Here is a 22,278-nt window from a genome sequence, read left to right on the forward strand (position 1 = left end):
AATCCTATGCATCAGCAGGTAGGAAAGGGCGCGCCGGGCGGGGGAAGCCACCCCCGCCCGAGCGCCCCCTTCGCGACCGCAAGCGCGCCCAGGAAGACCACAGAGCCGCGGGTGCGCGGCGAGGTGGCGATACGCGCCCGGGCTCGGCCTGCGGGTGGTGGCCCAAGCGTCCGCCTCGCTGGCCTGGCAGGCGCGACCGTGCGTGCGCAGCCGAGGGTGGTGGCGGCCGGCACCCCACGCCAAGGGTGGTGGTGGCCGGCACCCCACCCTGGGCCGCCGCCTCCGCGTGTCAGGTGCCGTGAGAAGCGCGGGAGGGGCGGCCGCAGGCAGCGCCCAGGGATATGACTGGAGCCGACTTTCCAGAAGCGGCGCACGCAAAGCCCAGCTCCGCACGCAAGGGGGAGGCGACAGCAGAAACTTTTCAACCCGATAAAGTTCGCCGGAGCGCGGAGATTCGCCTCCTCCCACCACTCTCCGCCCCGCTCGGGTCCCGCCCCGCTAGCTCCCCCAGGCCCCCCGCCCAGTCGCCCCAGCTTGGCTCCCCGCCCTGCTCCAACGGCTTCCGTCGCAGCCTGGGCGGCCCCGCGCCCACCAGCGGGCGGCGCCACCTGGAGTGGCCTCTACGCGGGAAATCTCAGGGCCAGCTGCGCCCCAGGAGCCTTTGTGTGCCCAAGGACTGTCGGGGCCCCGGGGCGGGGGAGCGGCTACTTTTAGGGATTCTTGATCTCGCCGCAAGAACTGGAAAAAATTTAGCACGCCAAAGAGCTGCCACTGAGGTGGAAATTTGTTTGCGAGAACCTAAGATAAAATTTAAACAACAAACCAGGGGCGCTGTGAGGCAAACCGCTGCCACTACACTGGCTTTCTGGGAAGCAAGCTCAAGTCGCGGAGAGGGAAGGGAGGTCGTGCGCTCCGGGCGGGACGCGCTCCCAGAGCGCGGTTCTGGGGACACCATGCGGCCTCGATTGGAGGTGGCTGTGATGAAGAGCGGTTACCGCACAATGGAAACGTGGGCACCTCCGCTCCCATGATAGCCTGCTGGTAGACCCCCGAGGCCAGCCGATGCGCCCCGACGGGAGTCCGGGTCAAAGCGGCTTGGTGTGCGGCGCGCCCCGCCCCCCGCAGGCCCCGCCCCGCCAGGTCGCGCTGCCCTCCTTCTACCCAGTCCTTAAAACCCGGAGGAGGGGGATGGCGCGCTTTGACTCTGGAGTGGGAGTGGGAGCGGGAGCGAGCGCTTCTGCGACGCCACTTGTGAGAGCCGCAAGGGAATGGGAATTGACGCCACTCACCGACCCCCAGTCTCAATCTCAACGCTGTGAGGAAACCTCGACTTTGCCAGGTCCCCAAGTGCAGCGGGGCTCGGCGAGCGAGGCACCTTTCTCCGTCCCCATCCCAATCGAAGCGCTCCTGGCACTGACGACGCCAAGAGACTCGAGTGGGAGTTAAAGCTTCCAGTGCGGGCAGCAGGTGTCCAGGGCGGGCCTGCGGGTTCCTGTTGACGTCTTGCCCTAGGCAAAGGTCCCAGTTTCTTCTCGGAGCCGGCTGTCCCGCGCCACTGGAAACCGCACCTCCCCGCAGGTTAGTCTGCGGAGCCGCTGCCCCGCGACCTCTTCAGATGGATTCTTGCAGGTAGGGGGTGGCGTGGTAGGCACTTTAAAGGAAATCAAGCGCCACCGCCTCGATGCCCGCAGCGTTGTCCGCAAATTGCAGGAACCGTTACGCGCCTTGCGGGGAGGGGAAGGGTTTGGCGCTGGGTTACAGCGAGGTGGAAACACGCCTCTTCTCCAAGGGAGAGTGGGTTGGGGATGGGAAGGGGCGTCTTCGGCCATTTCTCCAGAGAGTCAGCTCTGACCTCTCCACCCAACGGCACTCAGTCCCCCGAGGCTGGGGTAGGGGCGTGGGGCGCCCGCTCCTGTCTCTGCACCCCTGAGTGTCACGCCTTCTCCTTTCTGTCCCCAGCATGGGCACCAGCCTCAGCCCGAACGACTCTTGGCCGCTAAACCCGCTGTCCATCCAGCAGACCACGCTCCTGCTACTCCTGTCGGTGCTGGCCACTGTGCATGTGGGCCAGCGGCTGCTGAGGCAACGGAGGCGGCAGCTCGGGTCCGCGCCCCCGGGCCCGTTTGCGTGGCCACTGATCGGAAACGCGGCGGCGGTGGGCCAGGCGGCTCACCTCTCGTTCGCGCGCCTGGCGCAGCGCTACGGCGACGTCTTCCAGATCCGCCTGGGCAGCTGCCCCATAGTGGTGCTGAATGGCGAGCGCGCCATCCACCAGGCCCTGGTGCAGCAGGGCTCGGCCTTCGCCGACCGGCCGTCCTTCGCCTCCTTCCGTGTGGTGTCCGGCGGCCGCAGCATGGCTTTCGGCCACTACTCGGAGCACTGGAAGGTGCAGCGGCGCGCAGCCCACAGCATGATGCGCAACTTCTCCACGCGCCAGCCGCGCAGCCGCCAAGTCCTCGAGGGCCACGTGCTGAGCGAGGCGCGCGAACTGGTGGCGCTGCTGGTGCGCGGCAGCGCGGACGGCGCCTTCCTCGACCCGAGGCCGCTGACCGTCGTGGCCGTGGCCAATGTCATGAGTGCCGTGTGTTTCGGCTGCCGCTACAGCCACGACGACCCCGAGTTCCGTGAGCTGCTCAGCCACAACGAGGAGTTCGGGCGCACGGTGGGCGCAGGCAGCCTAGTGGACGTGATGCCCTGGCTGCAGTACTTCCCCAACCCGGTGCGCACCGTTTTCCGCGAATTCGAGCAGCTCAACCGCAACTTCAGCAACTTCGTCCTGGACAAGTTCTTGAGGCACTGTGAAAGCCTTCGGCCCGGGGCCGGCCCCCGAGACATGATGGACGCCTTTATCCTCTCTGCGGAAAAGAAGGCGGCCGGGGACTCGGGCGATGGTGGCGCACGGCTGGATTTGGAGAACGTACCGGCCACTATCACTGACATCTTCGGCGCCAGCCAGGACACCCTGTCCACCGCGCTGCAGTGGCTCCTCCTCCTCTTCACCAGGTAAAGCCTCTGGGAGGCGTGGGCCAGGTCTTTTCTCCTTTGAAAAAGGCGGAGTAGAGACAGGATATGCTGAGTTTGCAAGCAGCGCCCCGGGTTTGGGGTTTCGCTCCAGGTCCCCACCCCTCAAAACCAAGATCGCGTCTGTAAAGGGACTCATAGTGAGGGCTGAGACACGCGCAAGCGCCCCACCCAGCGGTGCCCCGACCCCTCCGCATCTCCTATCTTGTCTCTATCCTCCCCTCCGCTGCTTGCGAGTGAGAACACATTTGCAAGACCCCTCCGCCCCCCGCCCCCGGAAAAACAAGAGTTTTTAAGTGCTTGGAGATGAGCCCTGATAGCTCTCTCCCTGGCGCAGTACAAGCAGAACTAGAATAGTTCCGAAAGAAAAGGTAATGCCATAAATATGTTAAACACAGCAGCCTCTCCTAGGCTAGTCCTCGGCGTGGATCCGAGGCCGCCCAGCCCGGGCGCTAAAAGCGGGCCGCCCGTCAGGGCTTTGTTCCAGGCCAAGGAAACCCATGGAGGCCGGGCCAGCCGACAGGTAACCCGCACAGAAGCTTTCAGAAGGCGGCCACAACTAGCGGGCAGTGCTAGGTTTATAAAACCTACGCGCTAAGAGTTTGAGAAATGCCGGGGTAGAAGACAAGAAGCAGTCGCTTTTACGAGTGCAGAGTAGCATTCAGAAAGGCAGATGGGATATCCAGGAGGCGCCTGCAGACCTTTCTGGCCCCTGCGCTTGGCTCAGTTAGCGGACCCCCTGAAGCCCACGTTGGTCTCTACTAACCTCCGACACGCACGGATTCAACAGGTCCCTGGTGTCGGGTTGCCAGATTTGGCAAAAGAAAAGTAAGTTTTACACGGGAATACTTACACTAAAAGATTAGCCCTTTGATCTGAAATCCATATTTAACTGGGCGGCCTGTAGTATTTACTCTGGAAACACTACCCCTAGGGGCAAATGTTTCGCAAGGCAAATCCTAATTGCCGAAGAGACCAGAAATCCTGGTTGTGTCATTTCTTGGAGCACAAGTGAGCAGTTGGAGATGCTGAATCTGCAGGCGCCACAGTAAGGTGTTTGGAAGGCAGAGAATGACTCTTATTAAAATCCACTGCAATCTATATTTCCTTAGATACTGTACAGCTACCTTCACAAATTAAAAGTTTCTGTATACTTAAAATGGCTTTTTAGTATTAAAATCATAGAAACACCCATGGTGGGTGTGGGAGAGGCAGAAATTGAATAAAGAAAAGTCAACCAGAGATCAGGGAAAAGGAAATCCCGGAATACGATCCATAGCTTTTTGGGCATCCCCAGATAGGCATTTTAACTTTTGAAACGGCCTTTGTTTTTCATTAGAACCACGACAGTTCTCCGAGGACTCCAATTAGGCGGCAAAAAGAAATAAAACAATTTGGGGGTCACTTTCAATTCAATATGCTGATACTTTTTTTTTCCTTTTTAGTGAAAAGACAGTATGACAGGGCTTGGCAAATTACACGATCTGTTTTTGTATATACGTTTTATTGAAGCAGTCATGCCCATTCATTTATACATTGTCTATGGCTGCGTTCACTCTATAACACAGGGCAGAGCGGAGTAGTGCAACAAAGAAGGTTTGGTCCACAAAGTCTAAAATAGTTACTATCTGGCTCTCCCCACCATATATGTTTCTATGAAAAAAGTTGGCAGACTCCTGCAATATAATGTTGAAGAAGCGATTCTAAAAATAACTCTCCATTTCATCACAGATGTGTATGCATTTTTTTTCGGAGTTGCAAACAATCATTTACATGTTTTTCGACTTCTAACACTTTGACTTAAGGTAGTGGACATTTCTAATCTTTTAATATTTATTTTGGTAATTTTTGATGGCTACATAGTATTTTGCCATGATAATGTATAGTTATATATAATCATTTATTGAACTTTAATGTTGGTCATTGGCCTTGATTGCATTTTTAAAATTTTTATTTTAATTTTATGTATTTACTTACCTTAGAGACAGGGTCTCACTACATTGCCCAGGCTGGTCCCAAACTCCTGGGCTCAAGCAGTTCTCCTGCCACTGTCTGGCAGGTAGCTGGGGCTACAGGTGTGTACCACCATGCCTGGCTAATTTTTAGAATTTTAGGTCCTGTTGTGGTTACATATTTTTGTACCTCTTGAATTACTTTCTGAAAATACATTTCTGGGCATGGATTACTGGGTTTAAAATGAGGCGGGAAGAGGTTACCTTCATGTCTCTTGCCGTGTACTAAGATTTTGTTTTTTAAAAAAGATTGTATCAGTTTGTATCATCAACAGTGAATAAGTATTACAGTTTGTATACCATAATCTTATGAACATTGGGTATTGGCTTTTAAATTTAAAAAATACTGTATGTAGCTTTATCCATCAGGACACCAATTATCTTTGTATAAAATGAGAACAGCATGTCTGTTGGAATTGTCCAGGGAAATAAGGGAGAAAAAAAATTTACTTTCACATTGTAACTTTTGTGGGCTCTGTGTGCTTTTGCCTTTGTAGATTCCTTATACTATAAAAAAATTAAAAATTAAATTTCATGACTACCCTGATATAAAGATGAATACATTAAAATGATGTATGAAAATATTTTCTTCTACCTAAAAGTGAGCTTTTTAGGTCTGGAGATTGTAAAAGACATAAAAATATTTTCATGGGCCCCTAAAAAGTGGTGTGAGCCCTAGGCACTGTCCCCTAATGGAAAAGCTGGCCTTATCTACTATTGTGCTTTTCGAGGCTGGGAAAACTTAGAGTTTTTTGACTTATAATGGGAAAGACAGCATTAGTCATGCAAGGCCTATTACAGGAAATATAATTCCTAAAGTCCATCTTGCAATTTAGTGAGAAATTAGGAAGCTGTTTTAGATTTTTTTCCCAGAAATATTAATTTAGTCACTGAGCTCGATAGCCTATTTAAGGAAAAGTGGAATTAAAATAAATTATAATGTGCTTTCTAGATGAAATAAGAATTTTGCTCACTTGCTTTTCTCTCTCCACATTAAACACCAAACAGGTATCCTGATGTGCAAGCTCGAGTGCAGGCAGAATTGGATCAGGTCGTGGGGAGGGACCGTCTGCCTTGTATGGGTGACCAGCCCAAACTGCCCTATGTCCTGGCCTTCCTTTATGAAGCCATGCGCTTCTCCAGCTTTGTGCCTGTCACTATTCCTCATGCCACCACTGCCAACACCTCTCTCTTGGGCTACCACATTCCCAAGGACACTGTGATTTTTGTCAACCAGTGGTCTGTGAATCATGACCCAGTGAAGTGGCCTAACCCGGAGAACTTTGATCCAGCTCGATTCTTGGACAAGGACGGCCTCATCAACAAGGACTTGACCAGCAGAGTGATGATTTTTTCAGTGGGCAAAAGGCGGTGCATCGGCGAAGAACTTTCTAAGATGCAGCTTTTTCTCTTCATCTCCATCCTGGCTCACCAGTGCAATTTCAGGGCCAGCCCAAATGAGCCTGCGAAAATGAATTTCAGTTATGGTCTGACCATTAAACCCAAGTCATTTAAAGTCAACGTCACTCTCAGAGAGTCCATGGAGCTCCTTGATAGTGCTGTCCAAAAGTTACAAGCCGAGGAAACTTGCCAATAAGAAGCAAGAGGCAAGCTGAAATTTTAGAAATATTCACATCTTCGGAGATGAGGAGTAAAATTCAGTTTTTTTCTAGTTCCCCTTTTGTGCTGCTTCCCAATTAGCCTTTAAGGTGAGCATAAGTCAGCTGTCCATCAGGTGAGGTGTGCTCCATACCCAGTGGTTCTTCATGAGTAGTGGGCTATGCAGGAGCTTCTGGGAGACTTTTTTGAGTCAAAGACGTAAAGGGCCCAATGAATTATTATATACATACTGCATCTTGGTTATTTCTGAAGGTAGCATTCTTTGGAGTTAAAATGCACATATAGACACATACATCCAAACACTTACACAAAACTGTTGAATGAAGAAGTATTTTGGTAACCAGGCCATTTTTGGTGGGAATCCAAGATTGGTCTCCCATATGCAGAAATAGACAAAAAGTATATTAAACAAAGTTTCAGAGTATATTGTTGAAGAGACAGAGACAAGTAATTTCAGTGTAAAGTGTGTGATTGAAGGTGATAAGGAAAAGATAAAGACCAGAAATTCCCTTCTCACCTTTTCAGGAAAATAACTTAGACTCTAGTATTTATGGGTGGATTTATCCTTTTGCCTCCTGGTATACTTCCTTACTTTTAAGGATAAATCATAAAGTCAGTTGCTCAAAAAGAAATCAATAGTTGAATTAGTGAGTATAGTGGGGTTCCATGATTTATCATGAATTTTAAAGTATACATTATTAAATTGTAAAACTCCAAGGTGACGTTGTACCTCTTTTGCTTGCCAAAGTACATAATTTCAATTATCAGCAAAGAAAAAAAAAAAAAGCCAGCCAAGCTTTAAATTATGTGACTGTAATGTACTGATTTCAGTAAGTCTCATAGGTGAAAAAAAAAGTCACCAAATAGTATGCAATATATTACTTAATTGTCCGTAAGCAGTATATTAGTATTATCTTGTTCAGGAAAAGGTTGAATAATATATGCCTTGTATAATATTGAAAGTTGAAAAAGTACAACCAACTCAACCAAGTGTGCTAAAAATGAGCTTGATTAAATCAACCACCTATTTTTGACATGGAAATGAAGCAGGGTTTCTTTTCTTCACTCAAATTTTGGCAAATCTCAAAATTAGATCCTAAGATGTGTTCTTACTTTTACAACGTCTTTATTGAAATTCTATTTATAATACACAATCTCATTTTGAAAATAACCTAATTAGTATATTAAAATTCCAAATTCATGGCATGCTTAAATTTTAACTAAATTTTAAAGCCATTCTGATTATTGAGTTCCAGTTGAAGTTAGTGGAAATCTGAACATTCTCCTGTGGAAGGCAGAGAAATCTAAGCTGTGTCTGCCCAGTGAATAATGGAAAATGCCATGAATTACCTGGATGTTCTTTTTATGAGGTGACAAGAGTTGGAGACAGAACTCCCATTATTACAACTGACCAAGTTTCTCTTCTAGATGATTTTTTGAAAGTTAACATTAATGTCTGCTTTTTGGAAAGTCAGAATCAGAAGATAGTCTTGGAAGCTGTTTGGAAAAGACAGTGGAGATGAGGTCAGTTGTGTTTTTTAAGATGGCAATTACTTTGGTAGCTGGGAAAGCATAAAGCTCAAATGAAATGTATGCATTCACATTTAGAAAAGTGAACTGAAGTTTCAAGTTTTAAATTTCATTGCAATTAAACTTCCAAAGGAAGTTCTACAGTGTCCTAAGTGCTAAGTGCTTATTACATTTTATTAAGCTTTTTGGAATCTTTGTACCAAAATTTTAAAAAAGGGAGTTTATGATAGTTGTGTGTATGTGTGTGTGGGGTGGGGGGATGGTAAGAGAAAAGAGAAAGACTGAGAAGAAGGAAAGATGGTTAAACATTTTCCCACTCATTCTGAATTAATTAATTTGGAGCACAAAATTCAAAGCATGGACATTTAGAAGAAAGATGTTTGGCGTAGCAGAGTTAAATCTCAAATAGGCTATTAAAAAAGTCTACAACATAGCAGATCTGTTTTGTGGTTTTGAATATTAAAAAACTTCATGTAATTTTATTTTAAAATTTCATAGCTGTACTTCTTGAATACAAAAAATCATGCCAGTATTTTTAAAGGCATTAAAGTCAACTACAGAAAGCAGGCTTGCCCAATACATTTAAATTTTTTGGCATTTGCCATTCCAAAATATTATTCCCCAGCAAGGCTGAGATAGTGAATTTGGGCTGCTGTAGCCTACTTTTTTAGATTGAGAAATGTGTAGCAGCAAAAATAATCATGAACCAATCTGGATGTCTCATTATGTCAACCAGGTCCAGATGTGCTATAATCTGTTTTTATGTATGTAGGCCCAGTCGTCATCAGATGCTTGCGGCAAAAGGAAAGCTGTGTTTATATAGAAGAAAGTAAGGTGCTTGGAGGTTACCTGGCTTATTTAATATGTTTATAACCTAGTTAAAGAAAGGAAAAGAAAACAAAAAACGAATAAAAATAACTGAATTTGGAGGCTGGAGTAATCAGATTACTGCTTTAATCAGAAAGCCTCATTGTATTTCTACCGGAGAGAGAATGTATTTGCTGACAACCATTAAAGTCGGAAGTTTTACTCCAGGTTATTGCAATAAAGTATAATGTTTATTAAATGCTTCATTTGTATGTCAAAGCTTTGACTCTGTAAGAAAATTGCTTTTTTCCAAAACAAAAAGATGTCTCAGGTTTGTTTTGTGAATTTTCTAAAAGCTTTCATGTCCCAGAACTTAGCCTTTACCTGTGAAGTGTTACTACAGCCTTAATATTTTCCTAGATCTATATTAGATCAAATAGTTGCATAGCAGTATATGTTAATTTGTGTTTTTAGCTGTGACACAACTGTGTGATTAAAAGGTATACTTTAGTAGACATTTATAACTCAAGGATACCTTCTTAATCTTTTCTTATTTTTGTACTTTATCATGAATGCTTTTAGTATGTGCATAATAGCTACAGTGCATAGTTGTCACCAAAATACATTCTGGGGAAACAACATTTATATGTAGCCTTTACTGTCTGATATACCAAATTTAAAAAAAATTGTATCTCATTACTTATACTGGGACACCATTACCAAAATAATAAAAATCACTTTCATAATCTTGTTATGAAGTTTTTATGTTGTAGCAAATATAGTCTAATGTATCACTTTATTTCAACTATTACTATGGATTATTCAATTAAAATATTGCACTGTAAACATTTTATTTGTCCATTCTACATCTCAGGCTGAGGCCGCATGCTTTTTTTTCCCGTAGGTTTTCATCAGCCAAATTTCTAATCTCTATATTTTTGAATTTCTAAGAACCAACACGGAGGTTACATTTCAATGCAAACAATCCAGCCAAACGAGAATTAATTTGCAATGTTGAAAGATTGAATAGATTGCAACTTTAAGTTGCTGATTGATTTCTGCTTCATCTAAAGAATGCAGTACACATTTTTCTTCCTCAGCTGCATACCAGTCCTTTCTCTGAGTATTTTCTTCTTTCATTTTTTAAAGGTACATGTGCCTTAATAAGCGCAATTAATGTCCAATAAAATAAGATGGGTACAAGTATTCTGTCATGTACTATGTGGAAATATTTTATTGCCAATCTTTTTACTTGGTAAAAAGACTTGTCTTCACAGGGCCCAGGTCATGAATCTCCAGGCCTTCACTGTGCCACACTCACAGATGACAGGGCTTGGAGTACCAAAGGCTCTTTATCGTCCAGACTACAGCTCCTATTACTGTGAAAACAGGAAAAGAAGTAAAAATTGCACAAAATGGCATTGATACTTTGGCGCGGGAACCTCACTTTAGCAGCCAGAAGGTATGGCTATGGAGTGGTTTAAGAGAATACTCACTAGTTTTCCAGATGTATGACAGTAGGATCTTGGAAATGTCAGGACAGTTCAGAATAAGGGAAGGAAATATTTTCATGGGAAAAAGATTCCTTTAAATAATTATAATTGGGGCCAGTTTTTGCAAAACTGTCTAGCAGAGTTGGATTCTACCCAATCAATCCAATAGAGTATAAGACCGGAGTACAGGGTGGGAAATGAACGCAGCTTTGGACATAAGTAAGACAGGCGTGGTTGTTAGAAACTCACAGAGGTTGTTTCTTCAACCTCAGAGCCAGTCTGTTTTTCTGCACCAGTGCAACAGAAGTTCACTGGCTGTTAACGCTCCCTTTTTTGGCTCAGTGACTCTCACATGCTCTCTGCTCTCCAGTTTCAGTCTATTAGTTATAAATCTCAGAAAGGGAAAAGGAAAGAAGAAAAAAATTAAATATATTCAAATACATTCAAAAGCAATTTTTTTAAACTTGGAATTATGGAGGAAAATAATCCAGTTTACATAGGTATGGACACGCTATAGGTAACAGCTCATGCTTGCAGCTCCTCTGCTAAGCGACATACAGGCTTTGAGGACAAATGCTGTGCTCTTCATGCACACTTTTCAACATGTGTCAGATATGGAGGGAAGAAATGGAACTAAAATATGTTGAGCACTTACAATTTTTGCATCACTGTGCTAAACTCTAATGCATTATTGCCCGACAGTCTTCAGAGGGATGTGATAAAGTAATGAGCCAAAATTATATATTTAGAAGTATTCTCATCCAGATCTTCCCTGGAGATGAACTAATTCAAAGCCCATTATCTTTGTACCCTAGTTTGTCCCTTCCCAGTGTGCCTGTGTTTGGATTTATAGGGTAGTCCGTCTATTTTTTTAGGCCATAAGATCCTGGGAGTTTCGCAAGCAATTTACTTCCTTTGTCTAAGGCACATTCCACACTACAGTCAGGGAGTAACTGACATCGTGCGGGAATACTCACCACGCTGCTCTCTTCTGAGAAAAGCCCCTTTAAACTGTTCTTTAGGCAAAATCAAAAGCCAAACAAACAAACAGTCATGCTTTGTCTTATAATCCTAAAACCTCTGTCCTAGAACCTGTCTGGACCAAGGATCCTTGTTGGAGCCAGGGCCGTCCTTAGGTCCAGTTTCCTGGGACATGGCCTGTCGGTCTGATAGCCATGCATCACCTAGGTGTTGGTGTATGTGGCTCATCAGAACCCTTCTGTCTCTCAGAGCCCGTGAGCACTGGCCAGAGGGAGAGAGAAGAACCAAGGCACAAAGCAAGCTTTTTGATGGGAAGCTTGCCTTTGCAAACAGAATGACTGGACCTATCAGAACTAGTTTTGAATCACTTGAGGCCCCTTTAGGTGAGACAATGTTATACAGCAGAAGCCTAACAGCACTGAGATCCCTTTGGGTCAGAGCTAAGAGTCATTGAGCAAGCCTGAAAAATCAGTGAGCCTCTTTTTTTTTTTTTAATTTATTCCTATTTCCTTACGTTTGTTTGTCTCTCTCTCAATGGATAAGTATTACAATATGCTTAATGTGCACTTTTTGTTTGCGCGTTCCAGCAAAATTTGCATTATTGTTTTGCATATATATGTTTTACTTTATGTAAGTGCTGTACGTATCTCATCCTGTTGCTTAATCTTTTCTCAGCTCCATCCCTGTGTAATTCCATAGCTTATAGCTGCTGCCTAGTATTCCATGGTACTCATCCACCACATTTTTTCTACCTACTCTCTTGGGAATAGATACCTGGATAACTTCCAACTTTATGAGCCCCTAAATGCTGCAGCAAGGAATAGCTTGGTATGTGTTTACTTGCCCTCCTATGTAAACTTTGTAATGTATGCCATACCCATGATTGGAAGTGTTGGGTCAGCAAGTGAGTGAGTGGGTAATTTAAATATTGCATGTTCTCCAGAATGCCAAATCTGTCCACACTCCCATCAGCTGTGCATGAGGGGAAGCTGTACCCACTTCCCCACCAACACACGGCATGACCTCTTTATTTTTAAATGAAATATATCCTCTTGGGAGAGAGATGCATTACATAGATTTTTTTTTAATGAGGAAAAAGACATCTACACTCATTTTTCAATACTTCCCACAGCCATATTTATGTTTACATCATATCTCCACTATTTGATGGTATATTCATTGAAAAGCAGGTACTAAGTCCCAACAATTTTGTTATGGAATCATATTGTATATACAGAAGCATGGGTGAAAAAAGTGGAGTGAGTTTTGTCGAGCCTGCTTCTCAGCACTGATGATCCCTTCATCTTCCCCATGACTCAGTTTTCAATTGGTACCCTTGAAGTCTAACCTGTTTCTTTCTTTCTTTCTTTTTTTGAGATGGAGTCTCGCTGTGTCACCCAGGCTGGAGTGCCGTGGTGTGATCTCAGCTCACTGCAACCTCCGCCTCCGGGGTTCAAGTGATTCTTCTGTCTCAGCCCCCTGAGTAGCTGGGACTACAGGCATATGCTACCATGTCCGGCTAACTTTTGTATTTTTAGTAGAGACGGGGTTTCGCCATGTTGGTTAGGCTAGTCTCAAACTCCTGATCTACCTGCCTCGGCCTCCCAAAGTACTGGGATTACAGGCGTGAACCACCGCACCCGGCCCCTAATCTCAGTTTCTTCTCTTTGCTTGCAAATTGAGCTTATTCAAGGTTTTTAGGTTTCTGCTTAGTCGCTATGAAGAAAGCAGAAATGCCAACTCAATGGCTTCCAGTTTTTTAAACCATAACCTCACAGTATGCAATATATTTTACATGATTTAGTATATATCTCTGCATGTGATTGTGTGTACTTCATAGGTATATATGTATTTATGTATGTATATATATACATACACACATACACACACACAAACAGGATTCACTATTGTTTTCTGTGATGGAATATATTTTTAAATTTTTTTCATAAGAAATGCAGCACAGGCCGGGCGCGGTGGCTCACGCTTGTAATCCCAGCACTTTGGGAGGCCGAGGCGGGCGGATCATGAGGTCAGGAGATCGAGACCACGGTGAAACCCCGCCTCTACTAAAAATGCAAGAAAAATTAGCTGGACGTATCTCAAAATAATAAGAGCTATCTATGACAAACCCACAGCCAATATCATACTGGTTGAAAAGGATTTCCACCCTCATCCCAGTGGGGTTGCTGAGAAAAGCAGGCAGCCTCGTGTTCTGTTTGGGGGATCTCCCATCTCCTGGTGGTGTACTGTGTACTCAGCATGCTTTCCTCGCTGTCTCTAACTTTATTGTTTAACCCCACAGCCCTTGGCCATTATCTAGGCCATTGGACCCCACAAGTCAGGTCACATCAGCTTTGAGAGCACCACTCAGCTCCCAGACCCACAATACTGAAAGCTGCTGGTGTCCACTGGATCTGGTGGATGTTTGTGAATCCCAGGATGCTCTGAGCTTGTCTTTCCTGCACCTCCCCTGTCACTCTCCCTGCTCACAATCAGGAAGGTCAAAGGGCCACCTCTGTTCTCTTACTGCACATCCCAGCGATCAGTATTTAAATTTGAGACTCTGCTTCTGCAATTCCCACAGCCCGCAAGCAAATCTAGTTGGCATTCTAGAGCTTGGCACTGACATCGAGGAAAAAAGTGGGGAAACACAGGCTGGACAAAGTGGTGGAAGAATAAGGTTAACTTTTCACTGTGTGTTTTCCAATGTGGTTTCCAGGAACGACTGCTGTAAAAACAGGGCAAGCCCGCCTGCCCTCTTGTTTTGATTTCTAACTTCAAGAGATAGCTCTGGAAACATCTATCAAGGCTTTGTTAATAAAAAACAAGGCTGGGTGTGGTGGCTCATGCCTGTAATCCCAGCACTTTGGGAGGCCGAGGCAGGTGGATCACGAGGTCAGGAGATCGAGACCATCCTGGCTAACATGGTGAAACCCTGTCTCTACTAAAAATACAAAAAATTAGCCGGGCGAGGTGGCAGGCGCCTGTAGTCCCAGCTACGCAGGAGGTTGAGGCAGGAGAATGGCATGAACCCCAGGGGGCGGAGCCTGCAGTGAGCTGAGATCACGCCACCGCACTCTAGCCTGGGCGACAGTGAGACTCCATCTCAAAAAAAAAAAAAAACAAAAAAAACCAAAAAAACCCCAAAACAGTAGGGCGTGCTGGCTCACGCCTGTAATCCCAGCACTTTGGGAGGCCAAAACTGGCGGATCACGAGGTCAGGAGATGGAGACCATCCTGGGTAACACAGTGAAACCCCATCTCTACTAAAAAAAAAAAAAGAAAAAAAAAATTAGCCGGGCGTGGTGGCACGAGCCTGTAGTCCCAGCTACTCAGGAGGCTGAGGCAGGAAAATCGCTTCCTGAGAGGTGGGGCTTGCAGTGAGCCCAGATTGAGTCACTGCATTCCAGCCTGGGTGACAGAGCGAGACTCCATCTCAAAACCAAAACAAAAACAAAAACAAAAAAAACCAACGACAACAAAAAACCACACACACACAAAACCCTATCCTTATTCTTCAGTGCCCCGCCAGGGCTTATTTTCTTTGCGACAGAGTGTAGGGGAGTTTAGGTCATCATAACAGACCTGCCCTTGGCTCTGCAGAGGTCAGCATCTTTCTCATTTTCTTTGCCCACGTCCCTACATCAGTCTAGCTTGAGTTCATCTCTCATTTCTTTAATGAAGCCTCCCCTGACCACATTGTTTAATACTTAGCCTGCCCTACAGGCTCCCTCGACATGCCTACCTTGCTCTACTTTTTCTGTTCCCTATGCTCCCAAAACATAAAACATTTATTCCCTGCTAATATAACACAAAATACCCTTTACATTTTGATGATGATTTACTGTCTGTCTCCGTCCCCACTCCAGTCCCCAGGATATAAACTCTACAGGGGTGGACATTTCTATGTTCCTTGGAAAGTGGAATATCCAATCATCTTGCTGGATTTTCTACACAATATCCAACCACTGGTTTGCATTATATTTTAAATTCTGATGGTATGATCACTGCCCGAATAATTTACTCACAAAAAGAAATTAGTTAAGCCAGCTGTTTATTGTCCTATTGACCTGTGCTGTACAATGTAGTAGCCACTAGTCACATGTGGCTATTTAAATTTAAATTAATTAAAATTGAAAAAAATTAAAAAATCAATTCCTTATTCACATCAGCCTTATTTCAGGTGCTTGGAAGCCACATGGGGATAGTGGCTACTGTTGTGAGAGGCACAAATATAAAACGCTTCCATCACAGTGGAAAGTTCTATTGGACAGTGCTGCTATAATTGAATCCATTTCCATTTATTGGACGTTTTACTTTTATTCAATTGGTAACTATTTATTACTACTTTTGGTAAAACACTCTGATAAGAATCATGAGAAATACTCAGGGAAGATTCAGGGGCCCCTCCTCGGAGTATGTAAGTGTGACGATAAATATAATATAAAGATACATACACAAGAGTTTTCAGGTAGTTTCAGATAATGTGCTTCAAGGAAAGGAGAGATTTGCGTTTTCCAATGACCTGGCTTTTTCCCATAGGCAGAGGAGCCAACATCTCCAGTGGAAAATAAATTCAGGTCACAATAGGAAATAAAAGAAAGCTTCTTAGAGTAGGTAGGTCTGAAACAGAAAACTGCCCATAACCTCAGTTCTGAAGCACAGAAAACTGAACACCTTGATAAAAAGGAAGAGAATCCACATAAGGTTATATTTTGGTGGAAAAGCTAACTCCAAGCAGGGAAATTCAAAGCTATGGTTCCCTATGTTCTATGGGTTCTGCTCTTGCTTCTCCTTCACCTTTGCCTTGGGACAAGCAGCCCCCACACCTGCAGACACAAACATTTCTGGTCCTGAAGTCCCCTGCCTGAGCAGAGCTGAGAAAAGCTGGAGAGGGCTAACAGAATCTGGAGGGTTGCTTCTCCAAGCCTTCCCTTCCAAGGCTGGGAATTAAAGTTCAAAGAGGGTCTTCCCCTCATGCTGCTTCTTCCTGCAGGGCAAAGCTTGAAGGCTTGACCTAAGGAGCTACGTCAATGGATGATGAGTAATTGAATGTGATTTTTCAGATACCTGAGATTTTCCACTCTGGGCTTCTTCACCCCTTTCCCTAGCCCACAGGGCTGACTCACATTGACCTGGGTTTTTCCCATAGGCAGAGGAGTCAACATCTCCAGTGGAAAATAAACTCAGGTCAAAAGAACAAGGCATGTGAGGAGCACAATTATTTCCAAAGAAAAAAGGTTAAATTTCCAAGAGTTAAGGTGGCTTTCTAATGCTGCTATTATAAGTCAGTCATTTTCCTGGGTAGTTACTCTGCTACTGTTCAGATAGCCTCAGTGGGCTCTGTATTAGTCCATTCTCACAGTCCTATTAAGAAACACCTGAGACTGGGTAATTTATAAAGCAAAGAGGTTTAATTGGTTTACCGTTCTGCAGGCTGTACAGAAAGTATAGCAGCAGCTTCTGCTTCTGGGGGGGCGCCTCAGGAAACTGACAATCATGGCAGAAGGCAAAGGGGAAACAGGCACTTCCTACATGGCTGGAGCAGAAGGAAGAGGGAGAGGGAAGGTGCTACATACTTTTAAACAACCAGATCTCATGAGAACCCACTCACTATACAGTACCAACGGGGATGGCACTGAACCATTCATGAGAACTCTGCCCATTGATCCAATCACCTCCCACCATGCCCCACCACCAACACTGGGGATTACTATTGAACCTGAGATTTGAGTGGGGACATAGGTCTAAGCCATATCAGATAAAGTGGTTTCTATATCAGGCTCCATTGGCTACCAGCATCTTGGTAAGCTGAATCTCCTGTGGTTTACAGCAGAGGTCAGCAAACTATGGCCCATGGTCCAAATCTGGTCCACCACCCATTTTCCATAGTTTGTGAGCTATGCATTATTTTTACACTTTTAAATAGTAGAAAGAAGTTGAAAGAGGAAAAGTATTTTATGACACATGAACATTTTATGAAATTCAAATTTCAGTATCCATAAATAAAGTTATGTTGGAGCACAGCCATACTCATTTGACTACTGTAATGCCTATGGCAGCTTTTGTACTACAGCAGCAGAGTTGGGTAGTTGTAACAAAGACCACATGGCACCTGCAAAGCCTGAAATATTTACTACCTGGCTCTTATAGGAAAAGTTTGCCAATCCTGGTCTGCACCATCTATTTCTCACAGCACCAACTAATAATAGTAACAACCTCTTCATGTTTCTAAAGCACTTTATGGTTGACAAATCACTTCTATGTGCATCATTTCCACCACTGTTTTGAACGGCCCTGGACTGTGCTACAGCCCTGGACAGCTGACGCTGCTTCACAGAGAATCATGAATCCACAAAGCTAAGACCCCAAATGAGGCACTAGGAAGCAGAAACAGGTCAAAGGCATTTTTCACAAAGGCAATATTCCATACTGCAATTGGAGGCATTTTAGCATAGACTAGAGAATGAAGCAGTTAAATGGAAGGAAAAAATCGGACCCATGCAGTGTAATAACACAACTAAAACAAAATTGAAAAAAGTTTGTAATTTCAGGACTTAAAACCCTTGCTTAATTAAGTTCTTCTTCCTAATTGGGTCTCCATCATTTTATATCATTTAGAGGTATGTCATAATTTCGCAATTCTTACACGTAGCCTAAGAATGCAACTAATCAAACAAAATTCATTTCTTATCTAGTCACATGGGACACCCTGAAATAAGTTTGGGAGAATTATCATATGTTCTTACATGCTGAGCACAGCAAATCAAGTATAATATAGTTTTATATACATTCAGATCATCCAGGCCATCATTTATTCAGCATCTATTATGTCCCTAAGCATTGTTAAGCACTACTAGATACTATTCTAAGATAAAACTGTTATAAAAATAAACACATGCCCTGATTCAGAGGCGTTCATTTCCTGTTTGAGGAGACACACCGGCCTGCCCCTAACATAGTGTGACTGATGTTGTAGCAAGTGGTGTATGAAGTGCTTTGGGAACAACGATTAAGAACTATGTAATTCTCCTAGAGATTGTGTGGACACGAGGGTTAGGAAAGGCTCCATAGAGGAGATGCCCTATGAGCTGGGCCTAGATGCTTAGGGGTTGACTAGAGAGACACAATATGGGGAAGGGAGGATGAGAGGATCCTGGACAAGGCCCTCTGTGATGAAAGGACCTGCTCCCCACTGGATCCCGGGTGCCTGGCACAGTGCTGCCCTGTCCTATGTGCTCAGTAATAAAATATCTGTTGAGTGAATGAATGTGATGTGCTTGGAGGTGGCAATGATCCAGGTGAGGTGGGGAGCACACGTATGTGTTTGCATGCAGTGTGTGTGTGTATTTGTGTGTGTGTCAGGGTGAGGGAGTGTGGCAGGTACTGTTAATGTCTACCCAATATCCATCACCCTACTTGTTAACAGAACCTTGATTTTTTTCCAGTTATCCAGTCTTCAGGGAAGATGACTCTGTCTCAACTCAGAATAAATCCTGACTAGCCTAAATCAATCATAAAATTCCTATTCCCCTTGAAGTAATTGGCGTAGACAGGGGCATGCAATCTATTCCAGCTGATGAGTTGCAAGGGGAAGGACTATTGAAGGGCTGCTTGAAGGGTTTCTTTGTTCTTTAAAAGACACACACACAAGTAAGAGACAGTGCATCCTCCTCTGTCGAATGCTATTGTGTCTGGATGTGACTCCTGCAGTGATCTTGTAGTCATGAAGGGAGCTAACCTGAGGACCAAGCTAATACTTCAAAAATGACTATATCAAAAGATGCAAAGATCTTGTCCTTGATGGGGTCATCAAGCCATTAAGTAAACCAACTTAGAGCTTCCTACACTTCTGATTTTCCTCCAAAGTGAGACAATTAATTTCTTCCTTTATAGGACACAGTTGAGTAAGGATTTTCTATTACTGGTTCTAAGAGCCAAAGACATTTTAACACATTGGTCAGCTGTGTATATAAGGTGAGGGTGAGGTTGGGGAGGTAGGTTGAGGCAGGCTGCAAAGGCTACATGCTGGGTTGAGGAGTCTGTTTTTTTTTCCCATAGGATCCTGGGGTGGGCTGCACAAGAGGAATTAAAACAGGCAAGGGCTTTAGAACGGCAACCTTGACTGCAAGATGTGACAATGGCTTAGAGGGAAGGAGTGAAACTAGGCAGATCATCAGGGGGGATGGCTATGAAATCATCTAGGCAAGAGGGAAAGTAGACCTGGTCCTGGCCTCACTGAGGAAATAGAGAAGAAGGAGTGGGACTTGAAAGACATTTCAGAGATATAATAAGCAATGCTTGCAATACAAAACTGATAATATACTGTTCTAAAAATATGGTTTATGGCACATAAGACATTTCTGGTAACTTTCTGAATGTGTTTTATTAGTTTTACAAATTTAACATGATATCCAAATAATTTCCTGGTTGGACATTTGGAGCCCTTTGTCCCCCCATCCTTTTGAGAGGAGCAGAGCCCTTACCTATGGAGCATGTCTTGTGCTGTATTCTATATTAAGTGTGGGCTTGAAGAGAGATGGTCCAGTAGTGAGGTGTCGAGAGTCGTGCACTGGGTAGTTTGACTACATGGAGCTGGCTGGCAAATCATGGCAGAAATGTTCCTTAAGAAAGATGGTAAAAACAATTGGAAGATGGCCAAATAGGAATAGCTCTGGTCTACAGATCCCAGCGTGAGCAACGCAGAAGACGGGTGATTTCTGCATTTCCATCTGAGGTACTGGGTTCATCTCACTGGGGAGTGCCAGAGAGTAGGTGCAGGACAGTGGGTGCAGTGCACTGTGTGTGAGCTGAAGTAGGGCGAGGCATCACCTCACCCCAGAAGCGCAAGGGGTCAGGGAGTTCCCTTTCCTAGTCAAAGAAAGCGGTGACAGATGGCACCTGGAAAATCGGGTCACTCCCACCCTAATACTGCACTTTTCCAACGGCTTAAAAAATGGCACACCAGGAGATTATATCCCGCACCTGGCTCAGAGGGTCCTACGCCCACGGAGTCTCACTCATTGCTAGCACAGCAGTCCGAGGTCAAACTGCAAGGCAGTAGCAAGGCTGGGGGAGGGGTGCCTGCCATTGGCGAGTTAGTTGTTTGATTAGGTAAACAAAGCCTCCAGGAAGCTCGAACTGCATGGAGCCCACTACAGCTCAAGGAGGCCTGCCTGCCTCTGTAGGCTCCACATAGGGGGCAGGGCACAGACAAACAAAAAGATAGGAGTAACCTCTGCAGACTTAAATGTCCCTCTCTGACAGCTTTGAAGAGAGTAGTGGTTCTCCCAGCACACAGCTGGAGATCTGAGAAAGGGCAGACTGCCTCCTCAAGTGGGTCCCTGACCCCCGAGTAGCCTAACTGGGAGGCACCCCCAGCAGGGGTGGACTGACAACTCACATGGCCATGTACTCCTCTGAGACAAAACTTCCAGAGGAACGATCAGGCAGCAGCATTTGTGGTTCACCAACATCCGCAGTTGTGCAGCCACTGCTGCTGATACCCAGGCAAACAGGGTCTGGAGTGGACCTCTAGCAAACTCCAACAGACCTGCAGCTGAGGGTCCTGTCCGTTAGAAGGAAAACTAACAAACCGAAAGGACATCCACACCAAAAACCCATCTGTACGTCACCATCATCAAAGACCAAAGGTAGATAAAACCAGAAAGATGGAAAAAAAACAGAGCAGAAAAACTGGAAACTCTAAAAATCAGAGCGCCTCTCCTCCTCCAAAGGAACGCAGCTCCTCACCAGCAATGGAACAAAGCTGGACAGAGAATGACTTTGATGAGTTGAGAGAATAAGGCTTCAGACGATCAAACTACTCCGAGCGTCAGGAGGAAATTCGAACCAATGGCAAAGAAGTTAAAAGCTTTGAAAAAAAATTAGATGAACGGATAACTAGAATAACCAATGCAGAGAAGTCCTTAAAGAACCTGATGGAGCTGAAAACCAAGGCACGAGAGCTACGTGATGAATGCAGAAGCCTCAGTAGCCCATGCGATCAACTGGAAGAAAGGGTATCAGTTATGGAAGATGAAATGAATGAAATGAAGCGAGAAGAGAAGTTTAGAGAAAAAAGAATAAAAAGAAATGAACAAAGCCTCCAAGAAATATGGGACTATGTGAAAAGACCAAATCTACATCTGATTGGTGTACCTGAAAGTGACGGGGAGAATGGAACCAAGTTGGAAAACACTCTGCAGGATATTATCCAGGAGAACTTCCCCAATCTAGCAAGGCAGGCCAACATTCATATTCAGGAAATACAGAGAATGCTACAAAGATACTACTCGAGAAGAGCAACTCCAAGGCACATAATTGTCAGATTCACCAAAGTTGAAATGAAGGAAAAAATGTTAAGGGCACCCAGAGAGAAAGGTCAGGTTACCCACAAAGGGAAGCCCATCAGACTCACAGCTGATCTCTTGGCAGAATCTCTACAAGCCAGAAGAGAGTGCGGACCAATATTCAACATTCTGAAAGAAAAGAATTTTCAACCCAGAATCTCATATCCAGCCAAACTAAGCTTCATAAGTGAAGGAGAAATAAAATCCTTTACAGACAAGCAAATGCTGAGAGATTTTGTCACCACCAGGCCTGCCCTAAAAGAGCTCCTGAAGGAAGCACTAAACATGGAAAGGAACAACTGGTACCAGCCACTGCAAAAACATGCCAAATTGTAAAGACCATCGAGGCTAGGAAGAAACTGCATCAACTAATGAGCAAAATAACCAGCTAACATCATAATGACAGGATCAAATTCACACATAACAATATTAACCTTAAATGTAAATGGGCTAAATGCTCCA

At 44.9% G+C, this 22,278-nt stretch overlaps 2 protein-coding genes across 2 annotated transcripts in view; one reads left to right on the forward strand and one right to left on the reverse strand.

Moving 5' to 3' along the window:
- The first annotated feature begins 1,154 nt into the window (after window positions 1–1,154).
- LOC100583040 (cytochrome P450 1B1) lies at window positions 1,155–9,740 on the forward strand. Its single transcript, XM_003262744.3, has 3 exons — window positions 1,155–1,578; window positions 1,960–3,003; window positions 6,042–9,740. The coding sequence occupies exons 2-3, from the start codon at window positions 1,961–1,963 to the stop codon at window positions 6,628–6,630; spliced, it is 1,632 nt and encodes a 543-aa protein (XP_003262792.2). The 5' UTR covers window positions 1,155–1,578; window position 1,960; the 3' UTR covers window positions 6,631–9,740.
- Window positions 9,741–10,206: 466 nt separating this feature from the next.
- The window catches only part of RMDN2 (regulator of microtubule dynamics 2), a 132,393-nt gene continuing 120,321 nt past the window's right edge, over window positions 10,207–22,278 (reverse strand). Inside the window, exon 11 of the mRNA XM_012501521.2 lies at window positions 10,207–10,363. Coding sequence (XP_012356975.2) covers window positions 10,355–10,363 — 9 coding nt within the window. The 3' untranslated portion in view covers window positions 10,207–10,354. The remainder of the gene's footprint in view (window positions 10,364–22,278) is intronic.

Source organism: Nomascus leucogenys, chromosome 19 (assembly GCF_006542625.1).
Source record: "Nomascus leucogenys isolate Asia chromosome 19, Asia_NLE_v1, whole genome shotgun sequence".
NCBI classification, from domain to species: domain Eukaryota; kingdom Metazoa; phylum Chordata; class Mammalia; order Primates; family Hylobatidae; genus Nomascus; species Nomascus leucogenys.